The 14,227-nt window shown below is 35.8% G+C and overlaps 2 protein-coding genes across 2 annotated transcripts; one reads left to right on the top strand and one right to left on the bottom strand.

The window, feature by feature from the left end:
* Positions 1 to 3,090: 3,090 nt before the first annotated feature.
* LOC123642053 (olfactory receptor 52E8-like) lies at positions 3,091 to 4,066 on the bottom strand. Its single transcript, XM_045556980.1, is given in 2 exon segments — positions 3,091 to 4,029; positions 4,031 to 4,066. Coding segments are annotated over 2 exon segments (975 nt in total).
* A 1,715-nt stretch (positions 4,067 to 5,781) lies between these two features.
* Positions 5,782 to 13,692, top strand: LOC123641615 (olfactory receptor 52E8). The gene is made up of 2 exons (XM_045556497.1): positions 5,782 to 5,800; positions 12,730 to 13,692. Exons 1-2 carry the CDS (start codon positions 5,782 to 5,784, stop codon positions 13,674 to 13,676), a joined length of 966 nt encoding a protein of 321 aa, XP_045412453.1. The 3' UTR covers positions 13,677 to 13,692.
* The last annotated feature ends 535 nt before the right edge of the window (positions 13,693 to 14,227 follow it).

Here is a 14,227-nt window from a genome sequence, read left to right as displayed (position 1 = left end):
GTGTATATACTACAGTTATTTTATAATCTCATTGCCTGGTTCTCTGTGAATATTTTAATCTTGTCTTTTTTTGTTTGCTTGTTTATTTGGATAATTATTCTCAATTCACACTTTAAAAAATTCAATGCTGGACATTATGAAGGAAAACTTTTCAGGATATTTAAGGCTATCAATAATATTACCCACCATAGCATTTTACTTTGGTTCTGCCAGGCAGTTGGGGTGAGACCACATCACCTCATTCAGATTAAGAATTGAGCTAATTTTAAACGAGGTTACATACTTTGTAATGGCTGATTTTTTTTTTCTGATTTATTTTCACTCCTTGAGTACTCTGTTGGTGATCTATTTTCTCTATTCCTTGCCAAATCTGAATACCCATGCTTAATCCTATGCAATCCCATGATACTCTCATAGTATCAGTCTCTGAGAGTTCTTCCAAATTATAAAATGCAAAGTACGTGGTAAGGAAAAGCAGTGCAAAAGGCAGGCTTTATTTCTCTTAGCTCTCCATTATTTTCTGGGATCCTGACCTTTTTATCTTTGCTAACTTGTTAGCTCTGCAATCTCTTAAATATATGTTCTAAACATTCTGTCCAGTTTTTCTAGTTTTCTAGAAAACTAGAAATGGCAGAAGCATTAATCAGAAATAAACTAGTTTATTATTAGTGGAAGTGGAAATCCACCAAATACTCTTACCTAAAAATCATGTTATCACAATGAAGTTATCAACTATTGTTTTTATGTAATTATACCTTTTTCTGTTTTCCTTTGAGCATAAATCATGTGATACTCTTTTTTGACATTTCTATTTTTTTTGTTTTGTTAGAGTGTATGTTAAACCTTTTTTTTCCTCCTTTGGAAAAAATGCACTTAAAATTTTCATTATATTCACTCTTGAATATGAATAATGGATTGAATGAGCATTGAATCCCAAGTGCAAAATTATTTTTCTTACGATATGAAGACTGTTTTTAAACACCCACTTTTGCATTTGAGAATTTTGATACCAGTCAGATTATGTTTACCTTTAATCTATGCTATTTTCTACACTATTTTCTTTACCTGTCTTACTTGAACTTTCCTTCTCTTTCTCTCTCTTTTTTTAAATTTCAGAATATTATGAGGGTACAAATGCTTTAGTTATATTTATTGCCTTTGCAGCACCCAAGTCAGAGCTACTAGCATGCCCAACCCCCAGACATCATTCACTGTACCCCTTAGGTGTGAATTTACCCATCCCCTCCTTCTCTTCCAACCTTCCCTACACCTTATGAATGTTACTTCCATATGTGCACATAAGTGTTGATCAATTAGTACCAATTTAATGGTGAGTACATGTGGTGCTTTTTTATCCATTCCTGTGATACTTCACTTAAAAGAATGGGCTCCAGCTCCATCCGAGATAGTACAAGGGATATTTGTTCATCATTTTCTTTATGGCTGAGTAGTACTCCATGGTATACATATACCACATTTTATTAATTCACTCATGTATTGATGGGCACTTGGGTTGTTTCCACATCTTTGCAATTATGAGTTGTGCTGCTATGAACATCCGAGTGTAGATGTCTTCTTTACAGAATGTCTTTTTTTTCCTTTGGGTAAATACCCAGTACTAGAATTGCTGGATCAAATGGTAGTTCTACTTTGAGTTCTTTGATTTATCACCATATTAATTTCCTTCTCTTTCACTTGACACTTTTTTCCTGGAATGATTTAAGATTTTCTTTTTACCTTTTACATTTATAATTTCCACCAAATAATACCTATGTCCCCACTAGGCACCTATTGAAACTGTTAATATTAAGTCTTGAATAATTTTTCAGCTGTAGAAATTTTCTTTGTTATTCTCCCCTTCTTTATTTTTATTTCACCTTATAAAAATTCTATTATATCTATGTCAGAAATAAATACTTGTACCCCCAAAAATATTGACATAGAAATTTAGGCAGAATTTTACAACAAATAGTCATAAAATGGCTATATCTGAGGGGTAGTTGACACCTCATTAAGAGGTAAAAAAAATGAAACTAGATAATATATGTGAAATTAAGTTGATGATTATAAAAACTTGTGAACGTGTTAGTTCTTATTGTTTTTTTTGGTTACCTTAATATTAATTCTTCTCACTGAGATTGTATGATTATACAGTGTATAATTAATAATGTATTTTCAAAATATTTATTTTATATGTTAAATTAGTAAAAATCACTAGGAATATCATAGAATTGGGTGAAATGATTGCTGTGGTAACTTTCAATGTCAAGTTTGACTTTAACTCTGTTTAAATGATGTTCTACTCAGGTCATTCAATTCTTTAAATGTCCTTTACTTTAAATTACCATTCTTTCTTTTCTATTGCCATTTTTGAAAACCATTTTGAAGTTTCTTTATAATCTGATTTCTGTTTCCGCTCTGTTTTCTATGTTTGTGTTTTTTGAAATTCATGAGTAATTTACTTTTTTTTCCTTTTCACATAATTTAATGCTCAACCAAAGTCATCCAGATAAGAAAAAACAATAAACAAAATAAATAAACATTCTTGTTTTCTCTTTCTAGTGTGTGGCTAAATCTTATGTCTCTCCCCTATATCTCACACTTGGTATCTCCTCTCCATTTGCATTATTGCTACCCACATGCCAATACTCCTGTCAGTGGCCATATGACCTCTATTTGAATATCTCTATGAAAGAGATACTATTACTACCTGAAAGAGATCTAAAACACCAGACAGTTCTAACAAAAAGTTCTTTCTTTAGTGAATTAAAGTGCTCCTTCATTTTTAGCTCTTTGAGATATCCATAATATTCTGAAATGCTAAATAAATAAATATAAATAAAATGCTCCTTCTTAAAACTTACTTTTGTATGGCATATTCTGTATGAGGGGTCAACAGATAATATCACTGCAAGTATATACTCAGACACAAACACGTGCCTCCAACAATTGCTGCCAATATTTCTTATATATGTTCAAATACATGTTCATATATATAATTGATGACCAATTTTAGTGAAAGCAATTTCTTTATTATTTTTATCACAATTTTAGTCCTTTTGGGACTTACACTTTTATAACCTGAATAAATTACCTCTCATTCAATCTTTGTTTAGCAAAGAGACTTTTCACTCTCTCCCGGATCTGCTTGGTCCTGATCCCATAAATGACTGGGTTGAGGGCAGGGGGGATGACTACATAGAGATTAGCCAGGAGGATATGGATATATTGGGGAATGCCATGACCAAAGCGATGAGTGAGGAAAGAGAAGAGAGCTGGGCCAAAGAAGGCTAAGATGACACAGATGTGGGAGCTACAGGTATTAAGAGCCTTCAGGCAGGCATCTTGGGAAGGGAGGTGGAAGACAGTGAATAAAATCCTAGCATAGGAGATAATGATAAGAAGCACATCCATAAACAAGATAGAAATATTCCCAAGACCATAATAGACATTGGCACTGATGCTAGCACAAGCCAGACGTGCCACTCCCATGTGCTCACAATAGGTATGAGGGATAACTCTATGTCCACAGTAGGGCAGCCTCATGAGGAGAAAAATGATAGGAGCAATCATGCATAAGCTTCTTAGAACTACAACCACAGAAATCACACCAATAACTTTGTTGGTGAGGATCACGGTGTACCTGAGGGGGTTGCAAATAGCCACATACCGATCAAAGCCCATGGCAAGAAGTACTATGCTCTCCATGACTGTAAAAAAATGGATAAAAAATACTTGAGAAACACAGCATCCAAAGCACAGCTCCTGAAGGCTGAACCAGAAAATGCCCAGCATTTTGGGGATGGTAGCAGTAGAGAGACTCAGGTCAATCACTGACAGCATGGCCAGAAAGTAGAACATGGGTTGGTGAAGGCTATTGTCAGTGAAGATCACAAACAGAATGGTAAGATTTCCAACGAGAGCAATCAGATACACAACACAGAAGGGAAAGCCAAGCCAGATTTGTGCAGTTTCCAGTCCTGGAATCCCTAACAACAGGAATGAAGAGGGGTGCAGCTCAGTGATGTTGGGAGAAAACATTCTTCTGCAGGCTGATGGTGGCCATGGTTTTAAAGGTTGTTGCCAGTTTTCATTTGGCATTCCATCCAGACTTAATTGAGATCTAAAACAATTAAAAATAAAAAATACTCAAATAAAGAATTCATATTATGGAAATGTTTCTGTAAAGGTCTTTGATTCTTTTTCCTTCTTTCAGCTCTCCGTAAGTAATCCTAGGATCACTCCTCACCTGCACTCTAAGGGTCAATGGCTTAGATGCCAAATAGAAGCTAATGATGTCTCTTCTAAAGTTACGAGTTCAGAGTACATAGATAAATGTACTCCCCTATTCCTCAAGAAATAGACACTATGAGGTAATAATAAATCGATAATAGATAATAATATCAACCACTACAATAATGATAGCTATCATTAATTAGATAACTATTTTTTCAAACATTGTGCCTACCATTATTTGAATATATTATCTCATTTAGTTCTCCCTAAAATTCTATCACACAAGTTCTGCTGGTATCTGGTTTTATGTAAGAGAAAGATTTTGATAAGTTAATTGTTTACATTGTTTACAAAGCAAATAAGCAAAAGAGTCAAGATTTGAAACCAGTTTGAAATTCAGCTATGTGACATTAATCTGGCTGGATCTGTTTTTGCAATACTTGCTAATGGAAGTAGTAAGAGAGAGAGAAAAGTAAGATTTGGGGAAGAGTAAAAGGATTACTCTGACTCAGGGGGATGGGCAGGACATGGGCAACATATATAACCTGAGCTTTTGTACCCCCATGATGAGCTGAAAGAAAAAAAAAAAAGAAAAGTAAAGAAAATAGTTAAAACTTGCTCATAAAAGAGTAAATCTGCAGGATTTACGCTATCAGATATTGAGATTTCCTATAACGCTACGATGACCATAACAGTGTGTTAGTGGCAAAACAAAAAGTAGAAAAAGAGTGGAACAGAATTGAAAGTCCAGAAGCAGATCCAGACATTTCTCAGAGTCTAGGTATCTAGAAGTAAGGTATCTCCAAGTGGGAATGTAAGAGAAATTTTCAAGGGAAACTGATGACCAAAAATTTTCATCCCCATATGAAGTTGTTTTTCAAAAGCCTGTTGACTTCTATAACAGTTTTAAAAAATGTAACATCAGATCAGATCTGCTGCTTGGAGCTAGCTACACTGCAACGTTTGAGGGGACAGTTCCCAAGACTGGCCTCACTTCTGACATTAACTGTAATTTCAGGGATTTTCCAAAACTACTCCCAGGTTCAGTAATTCCCTAGAAGGACTCATAGAACTTACTGAAAGCTATTATGCTCATGGCTACAGTTTATTACAGGAAAAGGATACAGACCAAAATGAGGCAAAGGAAGAGATGCTTAGGGAAGAATCTGTGAAGTTTCCAAATGTGAAGCATCTGTTGTCCTCTCATGGAGTCAGGATGCATTACCCTCCTGGCATTAATGTGTGACAACAGGCGAAGAGTCACATTGCCAACCAGGGAAACTCATGCAAGCTTTGGTGTCCAGAATTTTTTTATGATTTCATTACATAGGCATGATTGCTTGCTTGGTTGATTGCAAATGTGGTTGAACTCAATCTCCAGATCAATTGATGTCACATGACCCAAAGCCCCGACCCTAAGTCATATTGTTGGCATTTATGGCATGGCCAGCCCCTACCCTATAATCTGGTATAGCTAGTCCCTATTATAAACAGAGACACTTCTGTCAGATATGGTGTAGATTACTTCCCATAAGGCAAAAGAAAATGCCAGACCTCTCTTTGGGCAAAGCCAAATTCTTTACTATATCTGTTTATTTCATCCCAAAGTTATTCTTTACTACTACTGTACCTATATTTTTACCTCATGCCTCATCTTGGGCCCTGCCCTAAATTATAAATCTAGGTCTCCCAATAATTAAATTTGAATTTATTTTAATCCCTGTGAAGCCTGAAGACCAACAGCTGATCACCATATTGTATCCTTTTTTCTATCAGGGTACATGTGCAGTCATTCTACGTGTAAAGGAGTTCAAGCTCATTATTCTATCTTTCTTTGCCCACTGTGGCTTTCATATAACTTTGTGTATCACTCGCTGTATCACTGTAAGGGAGCGATTTGTAGGAAAAAGAAGCAAAAGCACAGAGTATTTAATATTATTGGCACTGTGGCATGGCATAGAGTTCTGATTCCATTCTGACTGCCTTTGTGACCTTAGATAAGTTATATCAGGTTCTGAGTTGGAGTTTCATTAGAAATATAGTACTATCTACCTCATATTATTAAGGGTGGTATAAATGAGGTCATATATGCCTGAAATAGTGTCCAGCAAATATTTTTCTCTCCAATTTCCTCTGCTTTTATTCATCCTTCTACCTCTTCCTAGAGCACTGATATATGCCATTTTATTCCCTACCCCAATTCTCTAGGTCTTAACTCAATTTCTGTGAATTCAAATTCCAGTCTTAAGCACACGTTATGCAGGCTTATCACAAACACTTACCAACATTCCTTCCTCTTTCTCGAGTCATGCATTCACTTTTTGAAATATATACATAAATGGTTTAGAATAGAGCCTCAATACACTCTGAAAGATGTTAACAAAATGTCTTTGCGTGTGTGTGCTGGGATGGTAGATTTGTAATAAAGTCTCCAGGTGCCAGAGTCTGGGGCATTGAGATTACTGTGAATAGAAATTCCCCTGTGTCATTGCATCAACTGCAAAGGAGCTCTAAGGAAAGCTCAGTGAACATCCACCCACTATTTGTCAATTGGTCAATAGCCAGTTCTTGCTTTTCATATAATATTTGTGACAGGTCCCATTTTATCTTTTTTCCTCCTTTCTTCTTTCTTATCCTTCTCTCTATCAGTCTAGGAATTTCTTGGACTAATCCTTTGAGTTCTGTTGGGCATCTATATAACCATCAACTTTTTTTTATTGTGGCAAAATACATATGACATAAAATTTACAATTTAAAAATTTTAAACATGTTAAAATTCACGATTCAGTGGCACTTTTTACATTACCAATATTGTGCAGCTATCATCATTATCTAGTTTTTTTTTTTCTTTTGAGACAGAGTCTCACTCTGTTGCCCCGAGTAGAGTGCCATGGTGTCAGCCTAGCTCACAGCAACCTCGAACTCCTGGGCTCAAGCAATCCTTCTGCCTCAGCCTCCCAAGTAGCTGGGACTACAGGCATGTGCCACCATGCCCAGCTAATTTTTTCTATATATTTTTAGTTGTCTGGCTAATTTCTTTCTATTTTTTAGTAGAGATGAGGTCTTGCTCTTGCTTCGGCTGGTCTCGAACTCCTGACCTCGAGCGATCCTCCCGCCTTGGCCTCCCAGAGTGCCAGGATTATGGGCGTGAGCCACTGCACCTGGCCCAGTTTTATTTCTTAACTCTCAATTCTATTTCATTGATTTGTATGTTTATTCTTATGCCAGCACCACACTGTTTTGAGTACTGTAGCTTTGTAGTAAGTTTTAAAATAAGGAAGTGAGTCCTCTAACTTTGTTGTTTTATTTTCACATTGTTGTGGCTATTCTGGGGCTTTTGATAGTCTATGTGAATTTTAGGATCAGCTTTCTCTTTTCTGTAAAAAAAAGACATTTGGATTTTAATAGGGATTATACATAATGTATAGATCACTTTGGGGAGAATTGCCATCTTAACAGTATTAAGTCTCTCAATCCATGAACACAAAACATTTTTCCATTTATTTAGACCTTCTTTAAATTTTTTTCGCAATATTCCGCAAAATACAACTGACATCTCTATGTCGTTTTTGTATTGTGAAAATTTAGTTTGTTTATTAGCTGTAATAGAATTTTGTCAATTTATAATTTTCTTTCTTTTTTATTTATTTATTTTTTTAATTTCAAAATATTAAGGGGGTGCAAAAGTTTTTGTTACATGGATATACTCTATAATGTTGAAGTCAGGGCTTTCAGTGTGCCCACCACCAGGACAATAATGTTCATTGTACCCAAGAGGTAAGTTTTTATCCCTCATCTCCCTCCCTGCTTCTTAGTTTTCAATGCCCTTTACATCTTTTTATGCACATGTACACCCATCATTTAGCTCCTGTATATATTTTCTGTGTATTAGAGATGATGTCATCTACAAATAGATAGCTAAAAATTTAAATGGCTTTTATTTCTTTTTCTTGCCCAATTGCTCTGGCTAGAACTTCCAGTATAATGTTAAATAGCAGTGGTAAAAGCAAGCATCCTTGTCTTGCTCATGATCTTAGGGGGAAAGTTTACTTTCTCCTTTGAGTATTCACCATTGAGTATGATAGGAGCTGTGGGTTTTTCATAAATGCCCTGTGTATGAGGAAGTTTCCTTTTATTCCTAGTTCTCTGAGTGTTTTTATCACGAAAGTGTATTGAATTTTGTCATATGCTTTTGCTGCATCAATTGAGATGATCATTTTTTCCTTCATTCTATTAATGTGGTTTATTGCCTTGATTGATTGTTCTTTATCATAACACTCTTACATTCCTGAAATAAATCCCATTTGGTCATGGTGTATAATTCTTTAACATGCTGGAGGATATGGTTTGCTAGTATTTTATTGAGGATTTTCCATCTATATTCATAAGGAGTATTCTGTTTTTTGTTATTGAAAAATATGTATATTCTGCCACATAATATTAAAACCCCACTATGTTTATGTCTCTCTTTGTGTATAAATGTATGTATGTGAAAATTATTTCTTGAATGTACCATTTTCTTATATAATGAACTGCATTCTATATTTTAATGTTATTTCCTCAAGTTCATACAGAGGGGACAGATTAGGGACTTTTTAGGTCTTTCCTAGACATTTTCAGAGTCATGTATTTGTGTGGGGCTTTTTAGCTTCTCAGGAACATTTCAGAGCTTTGAGAAATCTTCTGTGATCAATTCATTCCCCAATTTTTCCCTTGAATTTTTTAGTCATCTTTTTATTAGCTCCAGCTGTTATTCCTGCTTCTGGGAGCTGTGATGTTAAACAATTTTTGCATATTATTTTCGACTAATAGTTTGACAAAAATATTGTTCACAATGAGTGAGCTTTGAGTCAGGTCAAATAAATATTAACTCTATGAGAAGGGATTTCCAGGAAGGTGTTGCCATCAAGTGTCCATTAGTGGATAGATGAATTAAAAATGTTCTATTTATATACAATAGAATAGATAACTAGAGGTTGAATCCCTGAGAAACTCTATCAAGGATGTTTTTAAATGGGAAAATTAAGTATTTTTTTAGGACTAGGGAGAGGAGCTTGGAGAGAGAGAGAGAGAGAATGCACATGTGAGAGGGAGAGAAATAAAGAAGATGGGATAAAAGGAGAAGGACAAAACCCCAGGTATTTATCAGGAACTTAACAATTTAATTTGGACGTGAGAAAGTAAATATACTCTATCAGTGTAAATAAAGGAGCAGAAAGTTTGGGGAAAGCAAGAGAACAGCAATAAACTCTTGCTCCATTATCTCAGTATAATGAGAAAGAAATCGAGAAGAATTCTCTAGAGTCTATTAATTGATCTACATCAAAGTCTCCAAGAGGGTGGTAAATTCCCTGTTGTCTCAGTATAAGGAGAAAGATTGAAAAGAATTCTCCAGAGCCTATTAACCAAACTATATCAAGGTCTCCAAGATATTGTGATCCCCATTCCAGGGGAAGCGAGGCTACAAGGAAAATATATGCATTTTCTATTTGGCATAATAAATGGTGTTCTTTAAGAATGTGACAAGGGACGTTTTTTAGAAATTTGAGATCAAGGTAAGTTATATAGTGGCTAGGCTGTGACAAATAGCAGGAGAGATGGAGAAAGAGTTTATGCCAAGCTAGTACAGAGAGATGGAGGGAAGGTGAAAGTATAATAACAAGATGAAGAAAGAATGAACAGTCATACTTACAAATTCCTGAGGCTAGACTTTTATCTGCATTTACCTATGACCACCCAAAAGGGTGAAAGCTAATGAGAAAGGAATTATACAAATATATCTTGTATCAATTTAGCTATTGTTTCTGACCCAGTATACACATGCGCACATATGAATAGCAAGAGAGAAAAGACTAAGTTTTTCTATTTTCTAGGACTGTTCCAAGTATGGTAATGGTGATCAAAAATATATTTCTGAATCAATTAATTCATGAATAAATTAATCATGAAGCATAGCCCTGAGGAATAGGACCCAGGGCTAGAGTGATGAAGCATCTGAGAAGGGGAATAACATTGCATGATAGCAAAATGGCCATGAGACTGTGACATTAGGTAAAGTTGAGAGAAAAAGGTGTACATTATCCTTTGTTATGCTCACCAGTTCCAGGATGTGGGAATGTGGATGTGTGGAGTGTGGTGGAGGTTGATGGAATAGGGTAGAGTAAGAAGATGACACATTGAAGAAATGGCTACTAGATAGCTGAATATAATCCTATATAGCAGCTTCCTATTAGGGGGTCAAATGAGGAGCTGGGACACAGTCTTATTTTTGGAACCTGGCAGAAACTGGAAGCTATATGAATGTATGCCAAAATAATAGTCAGTATACTTTTATAGAATAATTAAGTGACTGGTTGCTTTGACCAATGTTTGCAGATTTGGAAATGATGTCCCAGAGAGGAGGGAAGCACTAATTTTCAAGCCCTACTATAAAATCCACAGAGATGAGTGGGATAAGTTGATTTCCTTAGGATGTAGGCATATTTTATTTTCTTGGTTTTTGCTGTATGGACTCTCTCAGCATTACCAAAGCACCAGGGAATTAAGAGTCTGTCTGGTTATCAATTTGCTGAATCTCTGGATATGGTCATTGGTCATTGAGAGGATGACTGATTCTTTTCTTATGTCTTGACTGGTCACCATGTTTCCTTTTTTCCCCACTTTGTCCCTGATCTTTATTCCATCTAGAATAAAATTTCCTTTCTATGAGTGTTAGCATAAGCCTAACCTCCTCCACAGAATTTTTCTTGACTCACCTCTACACTTAAAACACCCTGTGCCTACTTGTACCATAGCACTTGCAGTACAATTTTTAAATTTCATCTTTAGAATTTTATCTTTTTTATTACATAGTGGTCTCCTTGAGGGTATGTGACCAGTTTTATTAAATGTTCTATTCAGATTTCCTGATCAACACTTGTACAGAGAGAACCTCTGAAATATTTGATGAAATAAATTGTGAAAGGTATTTCTCTACCTACCTTGTGTATTCTCCACTAATGAAAAGATTTACACCTTTATCTCTGATAGTTTCACATGGCAAAATTGAAAGCTTCAACTTTTTCCTTCCCAGCCTAGCATTCCAAGTTTACACACGCAAACACATACACACACATTCTCTTTCTCTCTTCCTGTAATGATTCCTCAAATTATCTCTTTTTTGCTATTCTTCATAGGCTTCAAATGGGTGCTGTTAGCAAGGCATTTATAGGTTTAAAGTATTAATAGAAACTGCTAACATTCATATACCTTTATCCTTTCTGGGTGCATCGCAACTCTGACTTCCACCAACACTCAAGTACTTTTTAGTTTGAGTCAAAGCTTTCTGTGCAATTGCCACATCACATTCAACCAATTCCACATTATCTTTAAAACTAGCTTTTCCCAAATAAGTTGCACAGTAATTCACTTCTCTCGTATTTGCTTCAAATTTTTAATTTACTGTAAGTTCAGAATTTACTATAATGGAGTCATCCATAAAGACATAAGGGCTGGGACAGAATCTGTGTAGCAACTAAACTATAGGGTATCTAAAATGATTCTGCTTTCTTCCCATGGATATATTTGGCAATTGTGCAGCCCAGAATATTTAGTCTCCCTCACAAAATTTGACCTCTCTCTGGTCAGATATTTTACTGCATGTGTTTATTTATGTACTCTCCAAATGATATGCTTATCTAGATTAAAACAATCTCTCAATTCATGTTTCATTATAAATGCAAAATACTGTCAAGTTCTGCCTCTCTTTGTTTTTATCCATTTTCTAAGTCCAGTGGGTGCTTCTTTTCTCAAAAACAAGTAGGATGTGAACAAAATTATTTATTTTCTAAACTATAAAATTTAAATTACCTGCTGTTCTTTCACTTCTAAATTAATTGGTCTATTTGTTGAAATTTTAAATTGAGATCTATTATGTGACAGACCTTTTTCATGCATATGAACAAAGATAAATTGTTTCTTTTACTCTCAGAAGTAGATTATCTAGTATTCACGAACGCTCATAAAATGCATAACTATATATAAACAGGATTATGCACAATACATTTCAGGTTTCTTAGTTTTTTAAATAGAAGAATAGTTGAAATTGCAAATACCACAGAAATTACCATGACTATTAAGCAAAATGAGTGTCACACTACCATATACACAAGCCCTGGAACTTTGTTTTCCCCATTTATTCCTGGCTACATTCCAAAATTTGAATTTACATTAGGCAGATGACATTGTTCTGCCATCTCTTCTTTATATAAGTCTTTGTTTTTAGGTAAAGGGGCAGTAGAGTAAGGCTGGTTCTGTTTCTGGTACCATATGATGCTCAGGAGAAGCTTACAGAAACTGAAGAGAGTATTTTACCTTCGTCATGAATAGGAATAAATGAAGATTAAAATGTTATTTGCATTTGACTAGGAATCTGGACAATAGGAGAAGTGGAACAAGAATCACTAGTGGAAAGTCAATGATTGCTACTGGTACGCACAATGATATTTGTGACAGAAAGAATGTCTATGCCTAATGACACCCAGTTCCATCCTTCTTCATTCCTACTGCTGGGCATCCCAGCGCTAGAAGATGTGCACATATGGATTGGATTCCCCTTTTTCTTTGCGTATCTTGTTGCACTCCTGGGAAATGCTGCTATCTTGTTTGTAATCCAGACTGAGCACAGTCTCCATGAACCCATGTATTACTTCTTGGCCATGTTGGATTCCATTGACCTGGGCTTGTCCACGGCCACCATCCCCAAAATGCTGGGCATCTTCTGGTTCAGTCTTAGGGAAATATCTTTTGGAGGTTGCCTCTCTCAGATGTTCTTCATCCACTTCTTCACCGTCATGGAGAGCATTGTGTTGGTGGCCATGGCCTTTGACCGCTACATTGCCATTTGCAAACCTCTTCGGTACACCATGATCCTCACCAGCAAAATCATCAGCCTCATTGCAGGCATTGCCATCTTGCGGAGCCTGTACATGGTGGTTCCACTGGTGTTTCTGCTCCTGAGGCTGCCCTTCTGTGGGCACCGTATCATCCCTCACACTTACTGTGAGCACATGGGTATTGCTCGTCTGGCCTGTGCCAGCATCAAAGTGAACATTATGTTTGGCCTTGGCAGCATTTCTCTTTTATTATTGGATGTGTTCCTTATTATTCTTTCCTATGTTAGAATCCTCTATGCAGTTTTCTGCCTGCCTTCCTGGGAAGCTCGACTCAAAGCTCTCAACACCTGTGGCTCCCACATAGGTGTTATCTTAGCCTTTTTCACACCAGCATTTTTCTCTTTCTTCACACATCGTTTTGGTCATAATATCCCTCAATATATACACATTTTCTTAGCCAACTTATATGTGGTTGTTCCACCAGCTCTCAATCCTGTAATCTATGGGGTCAGGACCAAGCAGATTCGGGAGCGAGTGCTGAAGATTTTCCTCAAGACAGATCGCTAACCATTTGGAGTTTGGAAGGTCTGATTTAGAATTCATGTTTTTTCCACTGTTAAAAAGTAAAGTTATTTTATGCCTAATCCAGTAGAAAGAACGAAGGCAGCTGGGATGTTGCAACCGTTGACATTATTTACCTGTGAACTGAAGCTTTTGTCTTCAAATGTAATAGTAAGAATATTAGAATTTGCATAAAATTTTACTCTTCCAAGTTCTTTTATGTCTATATTGTATCTTTAAGTTAGTCCTATAAACAGTGTATTACTTTTCTCACTTTTTCAGTGAACATATTGATGTTTGGGAAAGTTAAGTGTTTTATTCATATTCTATGTTTAGTAAGAAGTAGTGATTTTAGCCAAATAGCTTACCTGCAAGTTTTCATGAGTTTCTCTTATTCCAGGGTGGTCAAGAGTTGAACAGATACAGAATAACATTGCTATTTTTACAAACAGCATAAATGGCTTCCAGGATTTTTAAAAATAAAAATAACAACTTACCCGAATATAGGATAATATAAATGCACTATATATAGAAAGTATACTTGACACACCTACACT

This window comes from Lemur catta, chromosome 7, assembly GCF_020740605.2.
Source record: "Lemur catta isolate mLemCat1 chromosome 7, mLemCat1.pri, whole genome shotgun sequence".
Classification (NCBI taxonomy): Eukaryota; Metazoa; Chordata; class Mammalia; order Primates; family Lemuridae; genus Lemur; species Lemur catta.
Note: the sequence above shows the minus strand (reverse complement) of the source record. Positions and strands in the feature narration are given on the sequence as shown.